The following is a 27,147-nucleotide window of genomic DNA, read 5'->3' as shown; positions in this document are numbered from 1 at the left end:
ATAAAAATATTATAATTTACTGCAACTATTCACGTATTTATAGCATAAGTTCATGAATTTTAAGAATGCATAATAGTTCAAATTAAAACCCAGTAAAATTTTTTATTGGTGTTAAGCGAATTCAAACATTCACGGTTTAATTAGGAATAAGAAGAATTTTTCATTAAAAGTTTAAATTGGCAACCATACAAAATATCATCTGGAATTAGCAGAAAACTCTGCATTTAACGATACTTGCGCTTTTGATTGTTTCCCATCAGATGTGCGAACGTGAGATTTAAAATTTAATGACACTCGTCTGGACCTGTTCAGTACAATTGGAGATAAGCTTGACGCTTCACCGTAACACTGTAATCTATCGAGCCGTTTTTGTATAGCGACAGACTTCGCCGAATTATTCAATAAACTTCTTTCTGAAATTTCTTGAAGCGAAGAATTACAATTTTTGTTGAACAACATTTTATTTAAATGATCTTTATCCGGGGTAAATTGATCTGAATATCTGGTTGGCCTCTTTTGTGCTTCCTCTGAAATTTCTGCTGCGCATTTGGATACATACGAACTGGTGTCCTATATTAAAAAATGAATAAGATGTCTTAATAATTAGTATTAAATTAGTCTCAAAGCAGACTTGTAAATATAAATTAACGACTTGATTGAAACATATGCAAATTATGTTTTCAGTACCGTGACCAAACGTTTTAATTCATCGAACGGTCCGTGCAGATGATTCTGTTTAGGATTTTGTGTGAAGGTACTTCGATCAGTACAATATGTCATCGGTATACTCCACGACGTAGCCCGCCGCCATTCTAAATTACTGCACGCAATAAATGATCCTATCGTTAAAATTTCTGCATATCCAAAAGCAGAAATTCCGTTCCAGAATAATACTGATAAATAAAAGGATTGAAACTCCGTGTACGGACATGCAAGATACGCAGCTTGAAAATTTTTCATACCCTGCAAATATGAAAACCCTCAATTATTATATACTGCGAATATTCATGTCACTTTTACAGGAATGCGAGAACCCGAAAATGTCGGATCAGGACGGTAACAATTAGTGCCAAACAGGAAATTCACACTTACATAAGGTTCATTGACAATGTAAACAACAATCCCAACTGTATCGAGCTCACCATAAGCTGGAGCATAATTGGGTTTATTTATATCGCATAATGGCGTACACGTCCTCTGAGGATAAAATTTATCAGATGTATTCATTCGATTAAATAATGTATTCCAGCCTGCGGTTAATTGCAACTCATTTCCTCTACGAAAATAGAAACAATCGATAATTATTATACAATAATGAATGAGAATTCACAGATAAGTGGAATAAAACCTTTTCATAGATGGTGTAACATTGCAAACAGTTATACAATTTCCTTCCTTTAAAATATCAGTGACTTCCTCATTTGGTGTCCAAATCGAAAGAATGGCACTTGTTTCTTCCTCAACTATTCTAATCTTTAAAACAGCTGTAACTCGTCTTTGTGGTGGCAAACTTTCTGACAATCGCGATTTCAATTGTTGTCTGATTGTTTCTTCCTTAATGCGACATTTATTTATAAATTGTTGCTGTTCTTGCTTTGAAAGGAATTTCTGTAATAAAGCGAGACCAAAAATATTAATATAAAAGTAAATATCTCTGTTTATTTATGGAAAGAATATAGCTTATACCCCTTCAGATAATTTTTCACGGTCTTTGGTCCACTCCATTGCTGCCAGATCAATGCTATCAGTAGTTGAGCTACTTCTTCTCCTCTCTGTACAAAAATATTTCTCTGCGTCTTCATAGAATGCTTCTGTCAGTGATCGACATTGTTTTTCATAAGCAGCGTTAGCTTTCTCCTCGCATCTAGTATTACGAAAAACTAAAATTTTGATCAAATAATTAATTGTACGTGCAATGATGATCGAAATGATAGGATTATGTATCTTACTAGATTCGCCGGAAGACGTTTTTTCGTGGTACAATATCGGGTACACCCTTGCAACTACGACCTTAATTTTTCCAATTAAACCTCCGTACGGACAAATACATTTTAGCTTTGTACATAATGGTGTTGAAGGTCTTGCGTATCCTAGTTTCGTGTCCCACCTTGCTCTTCTAGTTGCATTCGTGTGAATTTTTAAACAGACATTCTCTGGAACCTACAGATTAATCATTTCTACTGGGAGAATAAATTTCTTTCGCAATTAAATGTTTACAAAAGCTGTATTTACTTCCAATGGTGAATATCCTTGATCACAATGTAACAATTCCGACCCATATGTAATCAGTTTTGTCCCTACTTTCACTTTACCTCGTGTAATATTCTCGATCATCGCGTGATCAATAGTGGCCTGAACACTGTACCATCCATCTGTTAATGTTAATTTCTTTGAAGGATTTTTCAAGTCGATTGAATTTACAGTGCTATCAACAGGGTTATTATACTATAAAAGAAAATATGAATAAAGTATTGATAAAAATACTGTACCCTTCTGTACATATCAAATACGAAATTACCTCGGTAATAGATGATACGCACAAAATCATTCTTTTAGACGCAACGTCATCTTTCTCTAAAATTTTTCTTAATGCCGGTCTCTGAGATCTATCGATTTCTCGGTCGTAACGATATTTCAATTCCATCATTACTCTTGCCGGAGTTAATGCTCTAGGAATGAATCCTTTCGTATAAGTAATATAAACTTTATACACTTTGCTCCTAGCTTTATTTATAATTCATATAATAAGAACCATTACCTTGGCAAAACAACGGAAGCGAATTTAATTCTATCTATTGATGCAAACTTCCACACAATCCATCTATAATGATTTTCCAACCATCCGTTAGGGAGCAAGTTGGGATCCACTCCTGGACTTGCCAAAAAAGATCTTTTAATCTCTGGTATTCCCACATAGCCATTTTCATCAAGAATTAAACACGCTCCGTCCTCTAGGTGTATACCTTCGATATTATTCTGTACAAAACTTTGCCTAAACATGTTACAAATACATTTCTTCTTAACAAAAAGTCTCGCGTTATAACAGAGTTAGCGGGACACCCATTACTAGACTGCGGATCTTTATGCATTTATGGCTCTAGACAATTTAAAAAAATGGTAGGATATAAAATTTGACAGAGTTTAGTACGAATTTACTTATTTCAAATCTACAAAGGCTACTACCATTGAAATCAAGATTCTATTTGATTTCACATCCTGAAAATTCGTTTACAAAAATTGTAAATTGCACAAACATCCGCAGTCTACCCATTATTATTGACTTTTCTTACCCATAGAAATCTGAACATCGAAATTTATATTTCACTGCATTGTCAGCTGTTACATCCAAAATTTCAGGTGGTAATTTTCGTTGAATCAGCTAGAAAAAAGCAATGTTTAATTACAATTTCGTGAATCAACTTAAATATATGTATACCCAGTTCAACCATTACCTCCTGATAAGTACATAGTATTGGTGCACCTCCCTTGATGATTTCTCTCCAAGATGTACGATTATTATGATTGATTTTCCTGTGCGAATATAATATACCAATTGTCGGCTTTGGTTTGCATTTTCCTTTCAACTTGACTTGTTCTTCCTGTAAATACATAGATTATCAGGCATAAAACATTATCAGAATCTGTAAAACGTGTATTGTGCGATCTACCTGATCTAAAGCGGATTGCATCCGCTTTTCTAATATACCGGCAGTTTCGTCTATAAAGTCTAACATTAACTGAGTGTCACCATAATCATTGACAATTCCCTTGCATCTCTTTTCATTATTCATTGATTCTTGGTTTAACAATGAGTTTTCCTTTTCTCCATCTGAATTCATACATTTATTACTTAACTGTTTTATACTATCTGTACATGTAATTTTGTTTTTCTTTGACTCTGCAGCATTTGTACTTTTCCGTCGTGTGCCTGCACTTTTTCTCTTTTTAATAACAAATTGTCCACCTATTACAGGACTCAATGGCATGTCTGTAGCGCCATTATTCTCTATAGTTGTTGCAGGAGATGATGTCCACTGGTTAAACATCTCTGAACTGTTTTCATCTTCTAAAAGTGCAGCAGCACTTTCTACAATTTCATTACAAATTAATGAATTTATCTCCATATCAATATCTTGTTTGTTTGCATCGACTAATTCATCAGTGTCTTTGATCTTGTCTAAAGGCAATGGCACACTTGAAACTAAAGGTATTTCCTGATTCCCTCTCTTGTTGTTAATATTGGAATAATTACAAACATTCTCCTGTGCTTGGAATTCATTGCTGAAACGCAACTTTTTAAGTTGATTAGACATTGTTTCTCTGTTCATAGATGCATCATCCAAATCGTTAATTTTGCGTTTCGGCAGTGATTTGGACAAAGAGGGACTACTGTCACAAATTTCCATGTCTTCTTCAGAAAGTAGAGCTTTTGCATTGAATAGAGCTTCCCCTGTAATATTAGTATTCTTACCACTTGCTGTTTGTAACCTTTGTACTTTAAAATCTTCGTGTTTCAGTAAAGATTCATTATCACAAGCTTCCAAGGTTTGATCAGAAAATAATGTTTTTGCTTTTAATAAAGCTTCCTCTGTAATCTTCATTTCCTTGCCACTTGCAGTTTGAAACCCTTGTATTTCGGAAATTTTAAAATCATCGAAATCTTTGCCTTTTTGCAGTGATTTGGTTAATAAAGTATCACTGTCGTAACTTTCGAAATCTTCATTAGTAAATAATGATTTTGCTTTCAGTAAAGCTTCCTCTGTAATGTTCATATCTTTACCACTTGCCGTTTGAAACCCTTGCATTTTAGAAATTTTAAATTTAGCAGAATCTTTGTCTTTCTGCAATGATTTGGTTAATAAAGTATCACTGTTGTAACTTTCCAAATCTTCATTAGTAAATAATGATTTTGCTTTCAGTAAAGCTTCCTCTGTGATGTTCATGTTCTTACCACTTGCTGTTTGAAACCCTTGCATTTTAGGCATTTCAAATTTATCCGGATCTTTATGTTTCTGCTGTGATTTATTTAATGAATGGTTAATGTCACAATTTTCCATGGTTTGCTCAGAAAATAATGCTTCTGCTTCCATCAAAGCTTCCTCTGTAATTTCCAAATCCTTGCCACTTGCAGTCTGAAACCCTTGTCTTTTAGAAATTTTAAATTTAGCAGAATCTTTGTTTTTCTGCAGTGATTTGGTTAATAAAGGATCACTGTCGTAACTTTCCAAATCTCCATTAAAAAATAATGTCTTTGCTTTCAGGAAAGCTTCCTCTGTAACATTCATATCTTTACCACTTGCCATTTGAAACCCTTGCATTTTAAACATTTCAAATTTAGTTGAATCTTTGTGTTTCTGCTGTGATTTGTTTAATAAAGGACCAATGACATAATTATCCAAGGTTTCATCAGAAAATAATGCTTCTGCTTCCCTCAAAACTTCCTGTGTAGTATTCATATCCTTAGTACCTGCTATTTGTAATTCTTGCATTTTAGGCATTTCAAATTTACCTGAATCTTTGCATTTCTGCATAGGTCCATCTAACAAAGATGAAGAAGGCATATTATCGAAGCTTTCCAAAGTCTCATCAGTCAATAAGGCTCCTGCTTTCGATAAAGCTGCCTCTGTAATTTCTATATTCTTTCCTCTTGCTGTTTGGAACCCTTGTACATTAGGCACTTTGAGTTGTACTGTACCTTTGCGTTTGTACAAGGATTCATTTAACAAAGGTGAACAAGGTACATAATCGCAGCTTTCCAAAATCTCATCAGAAAATAAGATTTCTGTTCGCAGTAAAGCTTCCTCTGAAATCTTCATATCCTTGCCACTTGCTGTTTGAAAACCTTGCATTTTAGGAATTTTATATTTAGCAGAATCTTTGTCTTTCTGCAGTGGTTTGGTTAGTAAAGTATCGCTGTCGTAACTTTCCAAATCTTCATTAGAAAATAATGATTTTGCTTTCAGTAAAGCTTCCTCTGTAATATTCATGTTCTTACCGCTTGCTGTTTGAAACCCTTGCATTTTAGGAAGTTTAAATGTAACAGAATCTTTGTCTTTCTGCAGTGATTTGGTTAGTAAAGTATTACTGTCGTAACTTTCAAAATCTTCATTAGAAAATAATGATTTTGCTTTCAGTAAAGCTTCCTCTGTAATGTTCATATCTTTACCACTTGCCGTTTGAAACCCTTGCATTTTAGAAATTTTAAATTTAGCAGAATCTTTGTCTTTCTGCACTGATTTGGTTAACGAAGAGTCTCTGTTGTAACTTTCCAAATCTTCATCAGAAAATAATGTCTTTGCTTTCAGTAAAGCTTCCTCTGTAATATTCATATTCGTACCACTTGCCGTTTGAAACCCTTGCACTTTAAACATTTTTAATTCAGCAGTAACTTTGCGTTTCTGCAACGATTTGCTTAATACTGGTTCACCGTCACAACTTTCAAACGTCTCGTCAGAAAATAATGCTTTTGCTTTCATCAATGCTTTTTCTGTAATATTCATATTCTTACCACTTGCCGTTTGAAATCCTTGGATTTTTGACATTGTCTGTTTTGCTACATTTTCCGAACTATTACCAGGTGAGTGGTTAGCTTCTGTTTCAGTCATTTGAGGTATTTTTACTGAAGCCCTACCGACAGTAGGGTTTACTGAATTACAATTTGTCAAAAATGACAATTTCGCTTTATTTTTTTGCATTTCTACGAATGTTTTCGGATTTTTTAATGATTGTTCCCCAGCTGTAAGGCATCTACCACTGCGACATTTATTTTTCGCTTTCTAACTATTTAAATATAATGTTTTGACATTTTTCTTACATCTACGGATTATGTCCTACGTTTTTCAAGTATGTAAATACATAACAATTTCCTATGCACTCGTGTAGCATGAACCATGAACGTAGCTGGTACCAGTATTTACTTCCTCATATCGACACTTGCGGAGATTCAAATCAGTGATGCCAGACGGGTCATCTTTTCTCGCGCATGCGTGGCGATTTCAGCCTCAGTAACAGTAACGTACACTTCTCGAGGAAATGTGGCACCTTGAGCGCCATGCAGAATTTTAAGAAATTGATATGATCTCCATGGAGCCTACTCCATGTTTGGTTCTTTGACTTTTGCACTCCTTCGCCGTCCATTTGGACTACTGTGCGTCCCGTCAATTATACTGGTACATTCCCGCCGATGTAGCCAGATATATAGCTGCCTCAGGACTCTGCTAGTATTTACATAGCTACATCACTTTACATCAACGCCTCATCCAGCCCAATCCAGCCTCATCCTCATCATAGATATGTTACTGTTCTGGACGCGCATGCGCGAGAAAACTGGCATCACTGATTCAAATCGATTATCATGTAAGGGCATGTGTGGGCATGTGTATGTAAAGGCGAAATGCTTTGACATTGTTGGAAAGGCTGAAAATCTGTGACTTTTACCTGCTTTTACCCTTTTAGACTTTTTTAGACGTATGTAGCTCATCCGACTTTGATAAAACTATCAGTACGCATATAAGTTACCGAAATCTACAAAACCCATTTTCTTAAACTACCGATACAGGCTCAGATAAAAAAGTTGAAAAAACACAATTTTTAAAAATTTGTATGGTTCCTACCAATTGCTATCTATGTATGTAAACAAATTTTTGTTTACTCATTCTCTTGCAAACTATATAGTTGGTCTAACATCTAAAAAAATGTCAAGTTTTCAAGGACTAATTTTAAAAAAGTATTGTTCTCGACTGTGCATATGAGTGAACGAATATGAATCTTTATAGGTTATGTTACCATCCAGTGACATGAACTGTACATAATAATATGCATATTGCATATTAATTAAATTTAATTATTTTATGCATGATTTATAGGTGCGTGAAAAGTAAAAAATGAACAAAAAATGGAATGGCGTCAAAATAGGTGACAATGAATATATGATTTCTGTCACACAGGAGAGTGACAGGATCATAGTTTTATTAACAAATTTATTTGAAGTCTGGACTGAAACGTTGACAGACGAAATTATATTGAAAAGATGCAAGGTACTTAATCAAAAAATAGAATTATCATGTACAAATGTAAATTAGTTTTGGAGTAAATAGCTTATTAGTGTAATATCATGTTTTTTTTATTTCAGAGTCTAAACCCACTTCTAAATGTCGACGTTCTTAATTATAAAGACATCGTAGCAAGTATTTTTAATAATTTACACAAACATATCGATGAAGCCTCTGTCGAACAAATAAAGCTACGGATTCAGATAGAGGGAGGATCATTGAAATTTACTTTAAATCTATTAAAAGGAACACAGCAAGAACTTTGGAACATCATAACTAAACCTTTGTGTATATCATTAATGGAATTAAATCGTCAACACAAAATCCTTTTAGATTTGATTAAAAAGAAGGATGTTGAAATTGCTGAGTACAGAGCTCAAGGTGTTGAACTAACAAGACGTAAGATTTCTTTAATACATATAAGAACTGTCTCTACTTTGCTTTGTTGTAATATAAAATCTAACACTTCGCTTGTTGGTACAGAGAACACTAAAACAGAAGTTTTTAGAGAAGAACAATTGAAGATATCTGTTCCAGTTCCCGATATGAACATGTACATCAATTTGCTCCACGAAAGTGAACAGTTTTATAACAAACTCGATTTGCAGAAAGAGAGTGGAGTAAATGCAGAATCCACAAGGTAGTAAACTTAAGATACCATTAGGGTTTTGAGAAATTTAGAAGAACTATTATAATTCAATTGTATTATTATATATTGCAGTGAAGCAGAACAGAGTATAGCTACAAACAGGCATAGTAATGTGTCTAAAAAGGATAGTTTAAGTGTCCTGTCCACGAAATCTAAAGGCAAAAGTCAAAAAGATGTAAATAAAAGTAAAATAAGAATTCTAAATATGATGCATAAGAAACCTATTAAAAAATTAAACAAAAGCTTGAAGAGTTTTATATCGTAGAACGATGCGAGAATCAAAGAACAGAAGATGAATTATAATACAAGAAATTATATATATTTTATTATACATTATGCTATATATACACTATTTTTTACAAAAATCGTATATAATCAAATTATATTTTTATCAGTTTAAGGTATAAGATATTTATTTATGTGTATAATTTACAAAATTTGATTGCTTGTACACAATAATACTGTATATAAACTCTAATCAAATTATTTTATTCATTCTTTATGCCTTATATTATCATTTGAAATGAAACTGCATATTATAAGATCAAGATGATTAATTAGAATAATACAAGTATAATAAATAAGTAAATGTAAAAAGTAAGAAAGAAGTGACCACGTATGGACACTGCTCTAATTATGTACCTATAATAAGAAAAATAATGTAATCAAAATATGAAATAAAGATCTATTACCAAAGAAAATTAGTGAAAAATGCAAAAGAATCAAATAAAATTATAAAGCAAAGATTTCCTAGATAAGAAAATTTTTCAAAAATGTGGAAGAACGTAATAAAAAAAATTGGGCTCGTCCGGGATTTGAACCCGGGACCTCTCGCACCCTAAGCGAGAATCATACCCCTAGACCAACGAGCCACGTTATTGATGTTTGCCATTCTGGAGATATCTTGCATAATGGCGGTTCGATGGTATGTAGATCCAGAGCATTATCATTCTTATTGTTTTATGATAATTTTCTTCATTATATGGTAACGCGCATGGAAAATGGCGGAACGAGGACAACAAGACTTCAACAGGAGCGCGTTAACCGTGCGATGTGGGCGGGTAATCAGCGTATTTTGTTAAAATATATGAAAAAGTCTTCCTTGTCGATAGATTTTTTTCTGACACGTTTGATCACATGTTCTTATCAAAATTTTAGGCATGTTACACGGGCCAACGCGCCGTAAAGATTCCTGAGGGCTTGGTGGGTGTTGTCGGCTACGATTGCACGAGCTTAGATCTTTCGTACAACGAGTTAACCTCAATCACCGCTGTCAAATACTTCGACAGGCTACAGGTGTTGATACTGGACAACAATAAACTCCGGGACCTGAGGACACTGCCTCAAATGCCGACATTGACTACACTCAGCTTGAATAATAACAAGGTTTGGGTTTATTTTTCGCTTTATTTTGAATATTATGATGCCACTGTGAACGTTCATGCATCTGCATATGGAATCTAAATTTATGTATGCTTGTGTCTAAATATGATTGTACAAGTTTCAGCTGTGATTTATTAGAACGTCATATTATATTTATAAGTACCAAACTATATAAGTACGAAACATTCTGATTTTTATGTTTTGAACTGTGAAATCTTAAGTTTACGTGTACAACTACACTTATTTATCATTATTGCTATGGTATTATCGCTGATAAGGGGAATTACTTTGTATCCCAAGTAGCCACGTACGTCCCTAAAACGTACGTTTCAGGTCCAGTTCACGTCCAAACGTCCTACGTCCGTTCTGCGTACGTTTTAGGGACGTACGTGGCTACACGTGGCTACTTGGGATGGGTGTGCACGTCGAAAATCGCTAAATCAATCGGATCAGCGAATAATTCGAATCATATTTGACCCCCATATTTTGTTTCATAATATTTTTAATTGTAATGTTTGATTTATTTACATGTGAACATGTTTCGTTATCATATTTTTATGAAATAGCGGCTGCATATTAGTATAGTATGTATGATAGCTATAGTAATACAAACATCTACTAATGGTTTTTAATTCATGAACAACAATTAATGTGAGTACATAAATAAAATGTATAAAGGGCCCATTATTTTTTTAAGTTGCAATAATGATTTGCGAACAGACGCAAGATTTTCATTATTTTATCTGAAAATAATATCGAATGTAAAATGTTGTGATATTCAATTCCTGCGGGGTAAATGTTAATATAAATAGATATTACATTTAAATCGTTCAGAAAGCCTATGAAAATTTTTATGAATTTGTTATGAAAAAGAACGCGAAATCCAATCTCTGCAACGTCAGTCGAGAAGATATATGTATGGGGGAGATATCAGATTATCAGCCCTGAGCCCTGAGCGCGAATCCAGGCCCGCACAAAGTACAAAGGAATATTTCATCTGTTTTTTCGCCAGGAACGTATCTATTTACGTCCTAAGTTTATGGGGAAAGTAGTGGAGAACTATTACTGGTTCAGAAGTTTATATATTATATATAATATGTACATATACATATTAAATTGTAATACAACACACACATGTCATACAACAGTCATATTTCAAAATCAAATCATAACAAATCTTGTGAAATTATTGGGGTGACCAAGGTACCCCATTTTAGCCCAACTTTGTACTGACGCTAAAATCGTCGCGCATGCGCGAAAAAAGCGCGCAATATTTCACTACTGTATGATCTTCACGCGTAGTCTGCATGTTAAATTGCTCATTCTGTTTTGCGTTTAGATATCTCAGATTGATGGCGTATTAAAAAAAATACAAGAATGTTGTCCAAACCTGGTGTATGTGAGTTTATTGGGAAATCCAGGATGTCCTGATCAACTAACCAATCCATCTACAGACGAAGAGGATTATAATCGATACAGATTATACGCGATATACGTGTTGCCTCCGAGTCTTCGATTTCTCGATTCGCGTCCAGTAACGCGCGAAGAAAGAATCAATGCTGAAATTCGAGGAAAATTCTCGAGGACTATAAAACTTGTTCCCGAATTGACGTCGAAATTCGTATCGAACTCGATGGACGAGATCGATGATATATTCTTCAACATCCATTACACTCCTCTTCCAACGTCGATCCGGGATCCTCATGATCACAAAGGTACGATTTTTAATTACCGTAGGTGATCGAATTATTACCATTACAAACGCGAGAAAATACAAATAACCTTCTGTTTTAGGTGCTTTCGGAAAATGCAAGTATCGATACTCCGGTAAGAATTCCGAGGGAAATCGCTTCATCTCCAACAACGATCTCTGAACATGAGCCCAGAGATTCCAAAAGTTCCCTTCAGCAGTAAGTTACCGTCATGTGTTTCTAATAAATGACAAAAACAACAGTTAGGTGCGTAGAACGACTTCCACGTAAAGTTGTAGCACAAATTGTACTTTGTTTTTCTACCGTGTTTAAAATATTCATGACAAAGATCTACGTGCCTGATGTCGCACTTGTTTGAATGATTACCTTATTATAGTCGTTACCTTTTTATACATTGTTACCCTTCTACTATACATATAGTATACTTACATATATGTGCTTAATAAATTCTAATTCAAGATGAATAAACGTATAAAATTTTTATTATCATGTACAACGATGTATGTGACATATAAGTACGTTTAATTCTATTCCCTAACATATCTTAAAGGAGCGTCACACATTGTTCCGAGCGTTTGGTGTTCGGAAACAGAGATGGACAGATGCGCAGCTCGAATTTTAACACATTATGGTCCTGGTATACGAACTTATTTAGAAAACTTTACGCAAAATCTATGTACGAAGCTCTCTGATATTGCTGAGCAATTATTTCCATTCTTTCGGGTTTCTTTAGCTCCATTTAGGCAGTAGTTCATCCATTCTTTGGAACGTATTTTTAATTGATTCATTGGTCTTCTTATCAGGAGCTGAGTAGCTAAGATGATACCTTTGAAATACTGGGTCAAAATGTATCCTGGCTTTGCCACCCAAATGTTAATGTTCGCAAACAACAGTGGACCGCAATGTGTTAACAGGCTTCTCCTCGCTATTGACTTTAATGGTTAATTTAGCGTTATTGGTCCTTAATGTACAAAGAACAATCTCTGGCTCTCGATGACCGTGTCCATTGAACAGATAATTAGTCTCATCTCGATCGCACGGTGTAAAGTACCCTAATAGCCACATGTTCCGTCGCGCAGTGCAAATCTTTCGTGTGAGCTTACATCGAAGGCAGTTTATATAGTTTCGATTTTGTTAACCCTGTATCTGGGATAAATTTTACAATTTTTAATCCCATGAAGATAGACGTTTTCCACGACCGTATAGACAGCAATTTTTGGATCTGTTTGGGTCCCCATTTTTATCGCGTATACATTTTGGAATACACTCAATCAGACACGGTATAATTATATCACACAATTATGCGCTGTCGCCAAAGATCAAGGACTTGACCGCTTGCTTGATTGGTGAAGTACAAAGTACCAAATTCGTTAAGTACATCAGCCTTCTGATTCGTTTCGTCAAAAACGCTCGAATACTGGAATTACGAACATCCCCGTGCTTCGCATCGATGTTTCGCAATTCGTTTGTCTACTGTTTTTGTGGCAAGTACAGGCAGTGCTCGACGACGTTCAACCCTGAAGAATTAACTGATTAAAAATTATTATAGAGTCAACTGTCTGATAAAATTTATACTCGTATTAAGTCGTCAAAATTTATACTTGTATTACATTTACTTCGAATTCGTAAAGAAAGTCATTACTTTGCCTGGAGATAATTGACACAATATGCGTAGCGAACGTTTTATTTAAAAGATCAGAGGAGAACTTTCAGAGCCTTTTGCCAATATTTAAATAATATTTAGAAAACACATATGATCAGGTCCAAACACGTATGTTTTCAATCGGATTAAGAACAAATACAACAGACACATGAATGCCGGAAAGGTTTATCAAAATGAACAAAAACAAATTACTTCCCTCTCCAACCCTCTTGCGCAGTTGAGTCCGAAAGTGCAACATCTAATGACAATGTACAAGGTAATTAAAATCATTTAACCATTGTGTTTTGTATTTATATGTTTGTATTTGCGAAATCATTAGAAAGACGTTCGTAAACGTCTTCATTTCTTCAGACTGATATTGATAAGAAAGTGAGAACTGCCTGTACATGAAACACAGACCTCCTACGAATGTCAACGTAGACCGGAAGCTCGTAAAAAAAGCTCCATTGCTTATACCACACTCTTATTAATTCTACAAGAATGTATAAATATAACATTTATATGGATACATGGTTAAGTACTGGGAACCGGTCATATTTAATTTCTTAAATATGCCGTTCCACGAACTTGGCAATGTTCGACGCAAGAAAAAATGTTCAGAGTATTGTACAACACTGGAAGCATCTTTCTCTCCAAGAAAGGAAAGTGTCCACAATGGCCACCGCGTTCCAAACATTTTCTTTCACATTTATTGATCATGTTCCATTATTTCTTGTTTCCTTTTCCCGATTCAAATCTTTGAAATTTAATTTAATATCTCTACCTCTGTTGCAGAAATAATATAGACAGATTGGGTAGACGATACAAATGAAACAAGATAACAAAAATAAAGAATAAAATGTAGAAACAAAAATCGTCGAATTACAACAGAGGAGCGAATATTTGGAACGCGGTGGCATTAATTACCTCTTCCCATCTTTTCTCTTTCCCGTGATTAACACGCTTGGCCACGAAGAATGCTCATGTACCGTAAATACTCGATTGGTCATCTCGTCTCACGGTTGGACGGATGCCCGTGAAGAATCGCCTCGCAATCGTCTACTATCATTAAACGTATCGGGGAAGGACGAAGTGTCTACGTTACCTTCGACATATTGCACGATTCTGCGCGCCGAACCCTCATCGAATCGATCCCTCTGTTTTTCCCTCTGTTCGATCCGTCTGTTATTCTACTTAGGGTTCTCGTACTTTGAAAAAACGGGACATAGACACCGAGGGTAGAGAAAGTAACGCGAGAATACTCGGACGAAAAAATGCGAAAGGCACGAAGTAATATGTGTACAGGCTGTTTAAAAAAACATTCAACACTTGCATGGTACATAGGACACACCATTGAAAAAGGTGAACAGGCTTCTTTGTATTCACAAAAATTGACACATGCTTTTTTGCTATGACTAGAGACTGCACTTCTTCATGCAAAATAAAATATCTGTTGAAAGATACGAGGCTACTTAGGAATTCCTTCTTGAGTAATAGGTCTTCAGTTCTTTTAATCTTTCTATTGTTTCAAGTTACTCGTCTTCAATATAAAAAGTCCACAGTCTAGCTACAACGTTCAGAAAACAGAAGCCAATAATTCAGTTACGATATTAACATAGAAAAATATTTGTCTTCACTCAGCATGTCCTATCGTACAAACATTTAATCTTCTTTTGAACAGCCTGTAGTCGTGTAGCTTTCCGTACAGAGAAACTCAGAGCGTGAGAACAAGACACTTAGGAAATAAAAACTACAAATAGAACTAGAACGGGTTTACGTTATCATGTACAAATTAAACTCGACGTGAACGTAAGCACTAATTGAAGAAATCAAGATCCGATCGTTCGTAACTTGAAATTAGTTAAGTACCTGGCGGCAGTACGCCATAATTGGCAACGGATCGTTCATCGAAATGGTATCGTCAACGGCGGACGATCATTAGAAATTTTAGACTGTGTCCTGGACAGGATACGATGCTCCCAAAAGGCACTAATTTCCATTCCGGGAATCACATTTCGATCTATTCACCGTTTTGGCGCGTTAATACAAGCCACGTATATACATTTCGGTTAATCTAGGCCGAATCACCTAACGATTTCATTGACATGCGAATATTCTGTCGCTGTGGCATCATTGGAAATCGCTGTGATGTCTATGAGCCGTTGTTCTTTCCATGGTTGTGCAGATTTGGCCTTAACGTGACAGCACCCTCCACCCAGAAGTTCGGCCTTTCGATCATGCTCTGCCATAACGAAAGCTCGCGACCTGTTGCGTCCATCCAATCTACCGGCTTTCCATAATGCTTCCCTGAAAATTACAGATGTGTTGTTTAAATGTCGTCAGTAAAATTATTTGATAACAATGCTCTTCATTGGAACTAGGCTTGTGTTCGTCACTTCGAAATGAAATATGATTCAGGGTCTACAGTGTATATTTTCTAACTGAGAGAACCTTATTGTTAGTTTAGAGTTTAGAGGATTGAGTCTTTAAGTACTGCATACCTGTCCCTAGATTAAATCGAACTCCGCCCAAAAATTCGTTGCTAGCGATACGATCGTGATCCCAGACTGTCAATTCCAGTCCACGTTCTGCCAGTTCCTGCAGACTCACGTCTTTATAAATAAAAGTGTGACCCCATACTGGTGAACCACCAGATCTGCGAACCACTCCAGTCTTTTGTTTTCCTGAACGACCCTTGTCAGGTAGTAAGTAACTGAAAACATCAAACATTGGCAATCAGAATTACCTAAAGAAACAGAATATTTAAAAAACGATTCTTGTTTTCCTTTTTCTTCCTACAACTGTAGTACTTACGAGTTTTGCCGAAATAAGCGTTATTAAATAAAATAAAATAACTAGGTCAGTATGAAAAATATTTTAAAGTGACAATCATAAGAATTAAGAACGCAGGCTCTTTCTCATCGTTGATCGAATAAATTTTTCTCTAATTCTGGCATTGCTTCAGTGGTTTATGAAAATGAAAGTTTGAAAGTCTCTGATTGAACAACTGCAAGGAAATACCTTTTACAAAATGGATCACACGTGCCAGAATTCTTCCCTCTGGTTTGCAGGTTTCTCGCTTCTTTCACGAGCACGTGCAACGCTCCTCGACTCCAATTTTTCTTCCATTTCGAAGCAGCTCGATCCGACCCGATATCTCGATCACGCTCCTGTTGCGTGGGATCCGGTGGCACGAATTTCAAGCCGACGATCACCTCGCCTTTGTACGCGATGGGATCGTCGAACGGTTCCGTCTGAAATTAATTTTAATATCACTATTTGAATTACTTTCGCAATTCACGTAAACTGAAAATTTAGCATATATTTTGTTCGCTTAACTCATTATTAGATTATTTGTGTTTTTGATTCACATTTGTGCCACTTAAATGTTTTTTAATCGTTCGCGCCGTGATGCTATGCAGCGGTATTTTTTATTTTCACTTTCATTTCACGATTTACTAATCCACCGAGTGTTCATTATCTAATTGTAAGTATTTATCACGACCATTAATTCTTTGTATGCTTTAGAAAGGGAATTTTATACACAAAAAAGCGTCTTGCAGGCAAGAGAAATCTTTTTCTTCTCCTCCAGCATGTACAGTCTAATGACCAACCATCTAAAGTTTCTATCAGCGAAACGTCGGTCAATGATTGCAATATAAATGATTATAATTAAAATTGACATATGATTAGACTGGAAACTTTTATGCAAAATAAAAATTTTCTGTATTAATTAAGGAACGGGTTGCATAAAAATTTTCGCTGTCGCAATAATTGTAGTAATAATAATTTATTCTGCCTTTTAATCATTTCAATGAATCGATTTACTGCTTTCTAGGTGCTCTACTCATGTTTGTCATAGATAATTATGATTAAACGTTGAAGTGATTAAGGACTTACTCTCTCCTGAAGTGGATACCATTTTGGCGTGGGATCGTCGAAGATCTTATTCTCCAAGGGCATTCGCACCTCCCCGAGGAAATCGTTGCGTCCAAACATGTCCGAATGCCAAACCGTCAGCCATAGTGTTCTGGTCTCCAAACCGCTCAGACTCATATGGAACTGGAACATTATTGTGATATCGAGTTGTAGACATTTCTAACTCCCACTCGCAACGAAAGGTAAGATCATTTCGACTATAAGTTTACCTTTAGTGTTTCATTGAATTCCGGATTTAAGGTGTGCTTCTTCACTTTTGTCTTCCTCTTGCCACTCTTCGATTTGTCCGGCAACAGGTAGACTTTCACGTACCTGATGAGTGATCTCGGTTTTTATCGTTGTATATCATACTATATTTTACCGCAGAATAAAAATGACCTTAAACTGCAATATTTTCTATCAAACTACATATTTCATTATTTTCTGAACGCTTTCATATAAGTCGTAAACTATTAAATAAATATATTTGACTAGGCTCATGCACTTTTGAAAAGTATTTATTCTATACAGAATGCACTACTGTATTTATTCCTCACTGTACCTTTAAGAAAAAAGTGTACTAACGTGTAGACTGCTCCTATAAATTGGCAGTAACTATTTATAAAGTAACAAGACAATTAGTAGTTTGAAAGACACACACCGATAATATTACACTGACATAGTCTGTTGTTTATTAATTTTTATTTCGAAGATTTCTCTCTCTTTTCCTCACTGATGAATCAATTTGTAATACTAATTTATTGCAGCATAATATACTTCAGATATTTTCTTTCGAAATACAGATTATAACACACAGTATGTCAATACGTCAGTATGCTCACTGATTTTCTACAGTCTGATTGTTTTTTTGCATAATAAACTATAATCTACATTTGATACGAATTTACCAATGATCATCAACCGAGATAGGAAACATTCTGCTGCGAACAATGTGTTGAGATAAGTGGCAAGTTACTTACGGATCGGATCTTTTGCGTTTCACATCAACAGGTGCAAGATTCTTGCATTTCGTTACATGCACCTCGAACGTTAGATGTTTGTAATCGTATTGCAACGCGAATTCGACTTCTCCGGTGACGGCTACAGAACGACAGCATCGGCCTTCTCCGGCACCGCTGTAGACCGATGCCATTGAATCCGAGCGTGCCTGAAAGTAAATATGAAAGTTAGATCGAAGCAGTGTAAAATCTTTCGAAAAATTTTAAAATATCGACTATTTTCAATGTTTGTTACATAAATCCCAGAGGAACGAAATTTGTTCGAATTATTAACACTTACAAGTCTTTCTGTACTGCCACAATCCATCATTAACAGCATCCAGTAACAGTCGAGTTAGCAGAAACACTGACAATGACGGTCTACGCGAGAGATAGACGCTTATCATGTGGAGCTGTGATCCGGAGCTCCAATAATATTTTTTTCGAAATTCATACACGAACGAACGATGCTATTTAATTGTTGGTATACGTGAAGGCACATTGAACTCTACTTCGATTAAAAAGGATGATCGTCATTCCGGGCATTCAAATTTGTCCTTAAAATGCACGCACACGTGCGGCAATATACGTGACCGTCACAGTTTATTACGTAATACGTGTATCCCGTTAGCAAGTGTCTAACAAACCGCATAAGCACAACGATTATAATCAAATATTTAGTTGACTCACTGGTGTCTGTGTTTTTATGCATCCCAATGATTCGCTGTCAGAGTAAAGATGACTCAGAATGAACACACTACAAACTGTTGGGTGGTATTCGCACCAGTCGGATTGGAAAAATCGATTTTTCACTACTGTATTTTTTGAATTTGGCACTGAAGATGAATGTTAAATATAATTCCATTGAATGTCCACTTAAGGGTTAAACAAGGAAATGTGCATCTTTTGATAACAGATTGATTCATTATCCTTTTATGTTATCACATTGTATAATGTAAGCGTTTACATGACCAAGCGTCGTCAATGGTTTTTGCTAGCACTTCTTGCATGCAAATGCGCAAAATGGCTGAACGAGGAGCCGTTCCGTGACGTGCTACTGTCACTGTTACTTGACAGATGTTTGAAAGATGACATACTGAATTTTTCTTCAGCATACATACTTCTAGTATACATTTAATATATTTTTGTATATCCTATCTGTATATTTTTCAATATACACACACTTTAGTAGAAATTGATTGGCTATACATACCCCAAGACTAGATAAGGACCCTCGGGTGGCAAGATGTCCTGAATGCAATCCCTGATCCATGTCGTCTACGTCCATCACTGTGTGATTCGAGCCTGTCCTAGATCCTGCGCCGATTATCGGAGTGCTGCAGGCCTCCGACAAGCTGCTTCCATCATCTACAACAACCAAGCAAAATGCTCCGAATTAGTTTTCGATTGTTTCAACCCCTATATCAATTTCAGCACACAGCTGAAGCTCCTCAAGGTTTATTCGCTACAATGTTTCGAAATACATTTGTTTCTGCAGTTCAGTATGATTTGTACGCTTAGATTGCATTTGGGCTAGTTAATTAGCTCCACTTTCACTCAAGTTTAATTTTTGGACATGTCGACCGCGGAAGTCGAGTTAACTCGTCATTCTTGTTCCCCACTTCCACTTCTTCTTGGTTTAACCAACTACATATTCAGTAACCTTTCATTTCCTTATTAGCTTTAGCAATAATCTCGTCGTTGCCTTGTTAGTTTCTTATTAGTAGAAAAATGTCCTACTTTAGTTAAAACAAACAGGTATTCAGTGATAACAGAATTTAATGCAGAATTGAAAAGTCCCTTGTCGAACAGGTTAAAACTAGGTTAAGCGTATGCAATTGGTTAAACAATCTCGCTTAATTTTACAGTCGATAGTCTTCCGATAAGAAAACCTGACTAGACCTAAACCAGACCAGTGTGCCCCAATAGATAAGTCCACGACACATTCAGAATAAAAAGATAAGTACAGGTTTAAGTAAATGCAGAATAGTTATTTTCTCGAGGGTCAACAAACTGAACGTCCAACCCTGCGTTAGTTATTCTTAGGGTCGCTTTCGACCCACTCAGACTTTCATTTCTATAACCCTACTATGATCGTAAGTTCTTCAACCAGGTCACCTAATCATATCAAAAGTATAGTCCAATCGAGGACCACATCAGGTTCAACACTAGATCTACGAAGCACTAAAAGTGACTATTCCGCACTACTTCATAGAAATAACAAAAATGTATTTCACAATTTGTGACCTGCCATTTCGAAGTGTCTCGTAGGTCTAGCGTTAACTGTACAATGTTCGCAAGCATATTTGACGTATAAAAATTGCACTGAAGGAACTGTTACAATCAAGACAGGGTTCAACCAACTTGCTGCGTTTCCACAGTTGTTCACCAAGCTCGCTGCTCTCGATTTCCGGATTGGACGTTTCGGGAATACGTCTGTAAGCGGCGAAGGCCACGAATGTTGCTTCATCTTCTTCATCTGACATTTCGGGAACATCTCTTCGAGAGACGTGGGCATAGAATTTCCTTCGGAAGCCTGCCTCCAATCGCGATTACTTCGTCCTCCCACTTCAGAACTCACTGACTCATCCAATACTAGTTTCGAAGAGGATCTTCGGCCTTCAAGGTCATAGTCGATCGCGGAGAATATGCTTTCCTTCAGCTTCCTCAAGTCCCCGAATTTCAGTTGATCGGTGATGTCAAAACTGGTGTCCATTGTTGTTAGTACTTCATTCTTCGTCAACGAGTCGTCGGATCTTGTCCTGTGCAGCTCTATCTGTTCTTTCTCTTCAGGATCATCGAGCTTCTCGTTCGAGGAACCAACGTTATCAAACTCGCGAGTTCGGCACACTGGGTAGCAAGCGACACAGCAATTCGGCAACCATCTCATGGTTAGGTAGCCTGGTGGTCCTTTCTTCATGGTGTTTCTGTTGCACTTCCTCTTCAACTCACATTTATAAACATTCGTTTTATTTTCGCCGAACACTACGTTCGAATTGTTCGAATTCTTGGGCTAGCTTGAAATAGAACTTGGATAAGATAATCATTTTGTGACGTTGTCGATGCACTTTGATGCACTTTAATTCATATTTTACGGTTTTAATCACAGTTCCCGTTCCGGAGGATAGTAAACGTAGGTAATATGGAACAGTTTCGCGATAAAGGAGGAACAAACTCTGAAGGTGTTAATTTTACAAAAGCGATTAATCATTGCTAACAGTTGAGTTTAATTGAGAATAATTAGGTAACAACAGTTTCTTGATTCTCCCACAATTCTATTAACTTATAAGTTACATAAAAAACAAATTGTGCTAATTTTAGCAAGCTTTTGAAATCAGATGTTCCATATTACCAACCCTTATCCTAATCGTTACGCTTAGACTGCGGATTTTTAAGCAAAATATTCTACCTCAATTGAAATAAACAAGTGTTAAGTAGTAACTTATTCTTTTCCTTAATAATTGTAATGGGTTAAAAATAACACGACAATACTGGACTTAAAAATAACGTAACAGAATTTAAGAGTACTGTCACATTATTTTCGAAATAGTGAATAACGAAATAACAAAATAGTAGAAGCACTGGAAGAATGTGTGTTTCGCTTGCTCACTTCTATCACAAATGCATAAAATCCACAGTCCAATTATAATTGATTGGAAACTCTCAAAGGTTTTATGTCGTTTACCACCGAAGAATGAGCAGACGTTGCCGAAAGTATGCGAACCAAGGCAGAACGTTCTGTACACTGTCGAGTTCGTCTGTGCCATGCCAGTTTCTGATAATCTGACAAGTGGAATGAGGGTTACGATAATGCTGATTTTGGTTGACCTTCTGTCATCCGGTACTCTTTGTGGGAGGACTTTCATGTTCAAGATTCTGCCGCTGCGGAACTGCGATAAGGGATTATATTGCTGCTATGAATAGAAGTTCCATGGCGATACCAATTTTTATTGTTCATATTTTTCCGTGAAGAATGTCGACGTTGATCGATCGGATTTTACGACAAATATTAACAGGAAAAATTTAAAACGACAAATATTAACAGGAAAAATTTAAAACGACAAAAAGATTAAAGGTCTTTATGTCTATCGATCTATAATATTATTTTCAACTTATTGAAATAGTTGAAAAATAAGAAAGAAATTTGTGTTCGACCAAATTTTTATTTGTTTAAGACAATTATTTCACTGATTGATTAAAGTTTCTGCATCGACACGTTAATTAACTAAACAACTGGCTATGTATTCGATAAAAGGAATTATGTATAATTTCTCTATTAATACTTTAGCTACAGTTTTACTCAAAATTTTCGATCAGGAGGGATTCATGTCGACAACTACTGTTTAACACTATACCTACCGAGCACTAAAAGCGACTAAAATGTCTTAAATCTACAAAAATTACAAAGCTCTATTCATTTAGATTCTGTGCAATTTTTATTACAATACGTGCCCGAGTGAAAAAATATATCGAATCAATTTTCATGTAACCGACTTCATAGTTTCAATAATTGTGAAATGAAAAATATGAAACCGGTCATTTCACGGGTAGTGGTAGATCACGAGACGTAAACACAAGAATAAAATATTTGCGAATATACTATGTAAATAATCATTTCAGTGCATTATATATATTTATTGGATTGTACAGTGCACGCAACTGTCGATCAAGTCGCGATCTGAATTGCAACCTATGCACGCGTCTCAGTTTCTCGAGGAGATAGTCATTCGATTCATTAATGCGTCATCCGTAACGGAACGCAGTATTCGATTCGACACAACAACATTGCGAAATTTCTTTCTACTGGTTCTTAGTCCCAGCCGGCTGAATTTTCATTCTCTTTTCGCCCGAGAAATTATTTCTACGTTTACATCTTTTCATTATGAAAACGGAAACTGACCAGGCAAGGACATTTGAAGAAATAGCAGTTACATTAAACTATTCTTAAAAATATCAGAATGCTAAAAACTATCAATATAATGAATGGTGATAATTGCGCAGATCATTTGGCAACGGAGATGCTTGAAAAATATTTCTTTCGAGGTAATATCGTGCTGCGTAATCATTTTTACAATTACAGAAGATTCCAGTATTGTATTTACGCTTCAGGTGCAATTTCTATGAGCAAGAGTGAGCGAATGTATGTCAAGGTGATCGGTTGTAGGAACTTCCAAAGAGAAAGATGCCTTTCGTAACTCGATTAAGATCGTGTGCTATTGAAAACGAAATACAGTAAAAGAACGAATTTGAGCAGAAATCTTTCGAAATATTAAACGGCATGTGTCGGGTCATTAACATTGCCTCATTACTTTCATCGTGAAAGCAAGTTTATTTCTTCACCTCGCGTGCTAATCAATCATTCTAAGGTTATTTTGTTATTCATGGTTCTTCAATAATCTGATAAATAAAATAACTTTATTATATCATATAAAAATGTGTGTGTGATCGTATTACATGGCATAGATCAAAATATAATATTGTTTGGAGAATATCTAATTTTCTTATTTTGGTTCACTTTTTCTTCAATAATGTAACAAATTATTAACAAATAACAACAATGAGGAACTATTTTTAAGATGCTCTATTCAAATAATCTTGTTATTAGAGTTCACTGTTAATAGTTTTCACAAATAACAACACAACTTTATCATCTGATATACGTACGACTATTTTACATTTATAAATGTCAAAATAAAATCACTTTTATTTGGCGAAAAATACATTTATAAATAACCGTCGATTCGACAATGATTAAAGAAAGTGATGCTCTCGCTGCATTCGAATCATTCTCAGAGAAAGGACAAGACAAATCTTATCACCATACAATGTAGAAAACTGTTCCAACGTGTAGCCTAGCTACTTATTTTCGCCAGTCACAATGCTTGTTTCTGTTACAGCGTATTAGGTCGATTCACATGAAAGATTCGAATAATGGCAGGCGAGAAACACTTATTTACGAACTGGTTTCGATCACATTATTTTTGCAGAGCGAATCAGGAGTTCCACATTCCAGTTACTTCCTCTACCAACCGGTAATAATTTATTACTAGACTGCGGAACTTTTTTTTTTTCTCATGCAAATTTCTATGTTCAAATATTAATTCATGAAAGTTATGGCAAAGTATGAATTTCCTTTTCCACTCGGAAGATGTTTTGTGTTTGTATGTATGTGTTTAAACATTCAGTACATATCACGAATACATATAGATTTCCACGGTTAAAGATTATTTTATTTATAACAGAAATGCGTACAAATGTTCATGCTCAAAGAGGATTTTATGAAAGCTGAAATGAAGTAAGAATTTCTGTTCCAGTTAGGAGATTTCTTCGGGTAAAAGTGACATAAAAATACCATTAACACTCGTTAGTATAGAAGTGCTCTTGTGTTTAACAATTTTCCACATGCCACAAATACGTGAAGATTTCTTTTTCCAGTCAGAAAATTTTTTCTAGTAAAAGTCACATAAAAAGAGCATTTCAAAATTCTGTACGTACTGCAAAACTCATAACGATTTTCATATTTATAGACACGTATGAAAATTGTCACATTTAAAAATTATTTCATGCAACTTGAAATAAATTAAAAATGTCTTGTTCGAATGGAAAGTTTGCCTGCGGTAAAAATGATACAAAAATACCGTAAATTTTTGTTAATATCCATATAAGTTATTGTACTTTCGCATTTCTAAATTATCTACATACAACTGCACAAAAATCCGCAGTTTATTTCTTATTTATATAAAGAGAAGGTACAACGTTTGTAGATGAATATTATTTTTTACCCTTTCGCGTTATTGAAACCCAAAGCGACTTGAATGGAATGGAAGCCTTGCGAAACTTGTTCAGCTTTCATTATACTGACGACGGACTCTTCATTCATGTCTACATTGAATGCATAAAATCCGCAATTAATTATTCAGTAATATCAAGACATTATTAGATAACCACCGAGGGTGGGTAGTGACATCCAAACGCGCGTCCACGCCTGTCGTAATAATTTGCATGACATTAGAGTGATTAGCAGTGTGTATTATAGTGAGTCACAGAATCGGAAAGGAATTGCGTTTGTGGATAGCGTATTTTTTATATGAATAATGCATTGCAGAGGGTTGTCGAACTGAAGTGAGGCTTTAATAACAGCGCTACGGGTAAATCCTTGCTCTTTGAACAGTGGTACGAAAAAGGAATTGCAAGGTACCGTACTGTTGAAGTAATTGATGTAATATTTCTCACTCGTCGCCGATTTTTATTCGAGTGGATACTCGATATTGTCGTCTGATATTTAAAACGTCGCTTATTAGATATTTAATATTCTATCAGGAATGAAATACTTTATAAATATTTTGTAGCACAGTAGAATTGAAGTTAGAAGGAAAATTAATAACATTATTTAATATCGTGTTCGAACATATTAATAACAAATTCAGAATTATCCAGAAAATAATTAGTAAAATTATGTATTTCTGTTTATATTAATCTGCAGCTTAGAACGCAATATTCAATATTATGATTAAATAACATATTCATATGTAACCGTGAGTGAGTAGAACAGTTTTTGAAGAAACAGTTGCTTAATACACTGTTGCTCTAAGCATTGAATCATGTTCTACTTCATTACGGAGAAAGCAAACCCACTGTTTTTCATTAGTAGAAATCATAATCTTGTATTCAGTGTTGTGATGCATATCGTTGCAATGCAGATCGTTATGCATTTGTAGGCTCGTGAAACATTTGAAAGATAAAATAAAATACGAAACATAAAACATTTAAAAGATAAAATGCAGGATGAATCTTGAACTTATTCTTGTGATGAATTATTTGTCTGAATTATTTGTCTATTTATTGAAACTATAAGTGTGAGGAATGATATTTTATTTAATCTCGATTTTATACATTTATCTCCAAAACTGAAGATTTGTAGAAACATTCGCTGTTTAACGACGCTTTAAAACGTATCTGATTTGAATTAATGTATTTTTAACTATTTCACTTTCTTCATCTGGTATATATCTTGCACCATATCATTAAACCAGTTGCGTGATACCTAACATTTTAAACATGGGTTTTGAGAACGTGTCGATGCTATTAAAGAAACTTTGTTCACAGTTGTACACCATTAAATATAATCTAAAATCTTTCACGTAATTAAAGTACATTTTATAATTATAATTTAAAGTCTTTCACGTAATTAAAGTACATTTTATAATTATAATTTAAAGTCTTTCACGTAATTAAAGTACATGTTATAATTATAATTTTTACTTTAATATGTATAAGTTCATATACGAAAATTATAAAAAAGTGAGTGAATATTTCAGTTGATATTTCTAAATATAGTTTTGACCTTTATAATGAATGTGACATTCGCGTAAAGTGAATGTGAAATATTCTAGGACAAGCTTATTTTTAGAAACATACAAGATTATACGTGGAATGAAAATTACTGTTAGATCTTTATCAGGTAGAACAAGTTAGTATGAAGTTATATGTTACGATGGTAATACGTAAGGAGCAGGATGCAATCTTTTTCGTGTATTTAAAAACAAACATTTCATTCTCTTATCATCAGACTGTGAATTTTACGTATTTATATTAAAAATGAGTAGTTGCATTTTGAAACAATGAAAATATTTAAAAAATTGAACAGTGCTGATATATTACTTTCAATTGACTAAAATTGTTAAGGAAAGAAAGAAGTTCCTAAGCAGCTCTTGATAATTATAACAGATGCAGAAAATTTTTATTTTGTTTTTTTCTTCCCTTTAATTATCTATTATATTAATAATGTACGAGG

General features: G+C 35.0%; 4 protein-coding genes and 1 non-coding gene across 13 annotated transcripts in view; 2 read left to right on the top strand and 3 right to left on the bottom strand.

Moving 5' to 3' along the window:
• Window positions 1-53: 53 nt before the first annotated feature.
• Window positions 54-6,695, bottom strand: LOC143213359 (uncharacterized). 2 transcript variants are annotated; one of them, XM_076433120.1, is made up of 12 exons: window positions 3,669-6,695; window positions 3,453-3,599; window positions 3,291-3,379; window positions 2,759-2,992; window positions 2,519-2,669; window positions 2,233-2,445; window positions 1,950-2,160; window positions 1,687-1,880; window positions 1,349-1,608; window positions 1,093-1,276; window positions 688-963; window positions 54-570 (listed from the first exon to the last, which is right to left on the bottom strand). In XM_076433120.1, the coding sequence occupies exons 1-12, from the start codon at window positions 6,693-6,695 to the stop codon at window positions 196-198; spliced, it is 5,361 nt and encodes a 1,786-aa protein (XP_076289235.1). In that variant the 3' UTR covers window positions 54-195. The 2 variants fall into 2 exon arrangements, with proteins under 2 accessions (XP_076289235.1, XP_076289236.1); XM_076433121.1 differs by having other exon boundaries at window positions 2,759-2,986.
• Window positions 6,696-7,217: 522 nt separating this feature from the next.
• LOC143213378 (non-homologous end-joining factor 1) lies at window positions 7,218-9,184 on the top strand. Of its 4 annotated transcripts, none has more exons than XM_076433167.1 (5): window positions 7,218-7,356; window positions 7,866-8,036; window positions 8,132-8,450; window positions 8,535-8,691; window positions 8,773-9,184. In XM_076433167.1, the coding sequence occupies exons 2-5, from the start codon at window positions 7,884-7,886 to the stop codon at window positions 8,963-8,965; spliced, it is 822 nt and encodes a 273-aa protein (XP_076289282.1). In that variant the 5' UTR covers window positions 7,218-7,356; window positions 7,866-7,883; the 3' UTR covers window positions 8,966-9,184. The 4 variants fall into 4 exon arrangements, with proteins under 4 accessions (XP_076289282.1, XP_076289279.1, XP_076289281.1 ...); XM_076433164.1 differs by having other exon boundaries at window positions 7,332-7,467; XM_076433166.1 differs by lacking the exon at window positions 7,218-7,356 and adding an exon at window positions 7,377-7,501.
• A 316-nt stretch (window positions 9,185-9,500) lies between these two features.
• Window positions 9,501-9,572, bottom strand: Trnap-agg (transfer RNA proline (anticodon AGG)). The gene has a single exon. It is a non-coding gene; the product is annotated as a tRNA-Pro (tRNA).
• Window positions 9,573-9,583: 11 nt separating this feature from the next.
• On the top strand, window positions 9,584-12,259 carry LOC143213381 (leucine-rich melanocyte differentiation-associated protein). The gene is made up of 4 exons (XM_076433171.1): window positions 9,584-9,761; window positions 9,859-10,086; window positions 11,423-11,798; window positions 11,878-12,259. The coding sequence occupies exons 1-4, from the start codon at window positions 9,702-9,704 to the stop codon at window positions 11,955-11,957; spliced, it is 744 nt and encodes a 247-aa protein (XP_076289286.1). The 5' UTR covers window positions 9,584-9,701; the 3' UTR covers window positions 11,958-12,259.
• Window positions 12,260-27,147, bottom strand: part of LOC143213358 (uncharacterized) — a 56,740-nt gene continuing 41,852 nt past the window's right edge. For 4 of the 5 annotated variants that reach the window (XM_076433114.1, XM_076433116.1, XM_076433117.1 and 1 more), the window contains exons 13-20: window positions 19,567-19,721; window positions 18,336-18,523; window positions 17,941-17,970; window positions 17,586-17,688; window positions 17,338-17,499; window positions 16,459-16,691; window positions 15,939-16,150; window positions 12,260-15,744 (exon numbers count right to left, since the gene is read on the bottom strand). In XM_076433114.1, the coding sequence (XP_076289229.1) occupies window positions 15,590-15,744; window positions 15,939-16,150; window positions 16,459-16,691; window positions 17,338-17,499; window positions 17,586-17,688; window positions 17,941-17,970; window positions 18,336-18,523; window positions 19,567-19,721 (1,238 nt within the window). In that variant the 3' untranslated portion in view covers window positions 12,260-15,589. The remainder of the gene's footprint in view (window positions 15,745-15,938; window positions 16,151-16,458; window positions 16,692-17,337; window positions 17,500-17,585; window positions 17,689-17,940; window positions 17,971-18,335; window positions 18,524-19,566; window positions 19,722-27,147) is intronic. The other variant, XM_076433119.1, reaches the window with a different exon arrangement.

This window comes from Lasioglossum baleicum, chromosome 11 (genome assembly GCF_051020765.1).
Source record: "Lasioglossum baleicum chromosome 11, iyLasBale1, whole genome shotgun sequence".
In the NCBI taxonomy this organism is placed as follows: domain Eukaryota; kingdom Metazoa; phylum Arthropoda; class Insecta; order Hymenoptera; family Halictidae; genus Lasioglossum; species Lasioglossum baleicum.
Note: the sequence above shows the minus strand (reverse complement) of the source record. Positions and strands in the feature narration are given on the sequence as shown.

Bases quoted from the DNA above. Each gene is read 5' to 3' on its own strand.
- LOC143213381 (XM_076433171.1), top strand. From the start codon at position 9,702: ATGGCGGAACGAGGACAACAAGACTTCAACAGGAGCGCGTTAACCGTG. The intron at 9,762-9,858 runs GTAATCAGCGTA...TCAAAATTTTAG, and splicing joins TAACCGTGCGATGTGGGCGG to GCATGTTACACGGGCCAACG. The intron at 10,087-11,422 runs GTTTGGGTTTAT...TTTTGCGTTTAG, and splicing joins TCAGCTTGAATAATAACAAG to ATATCTCAGATTGATGGCGT.
- LOC143213378 (XM_076433167.1), top strand. From the start codon at position 7,884: ATGAACAAAAAATGGAATGGCGTCAAAATAGGTGACAATGAATATATG. The intron at 8,037-8,131 runs GTACTTAATCAA...TTTTTATTTCAG, and splicing joins TTATATTGAAAAGATGCAAG to AGTCTAAACCCACTTCTAAA. The intron at 8,692-8,772 runs GTAGTAAACTTA...TATATATTGCAG, and splicing joins GTAAATGCAGAATCCACAAG to TGAAGCAGAACAGAGTATAG.
- LOC143213359 (XM_076433120.1), bottom strand. From the start codon at position 6,695: ATGCAAAAAAATAAAGCGAAATTGTCATTTTTGACAAATTGTAATTCA. The intron at 3,600-3,668 runs GTAGATCGCACA...ATGTATTTACAG, and splicing joins TGCAATCCGCTTTAGATCAG to GAAGAACAAGTCAAGTTGAA. The intron at 1,277-1,348 runs GTTTTATTCCAC...CTATTTTCGTAG, and splicing joins GTTACACCATCTATGAAAAG to AGGAAATGAGTTGCAATTAA.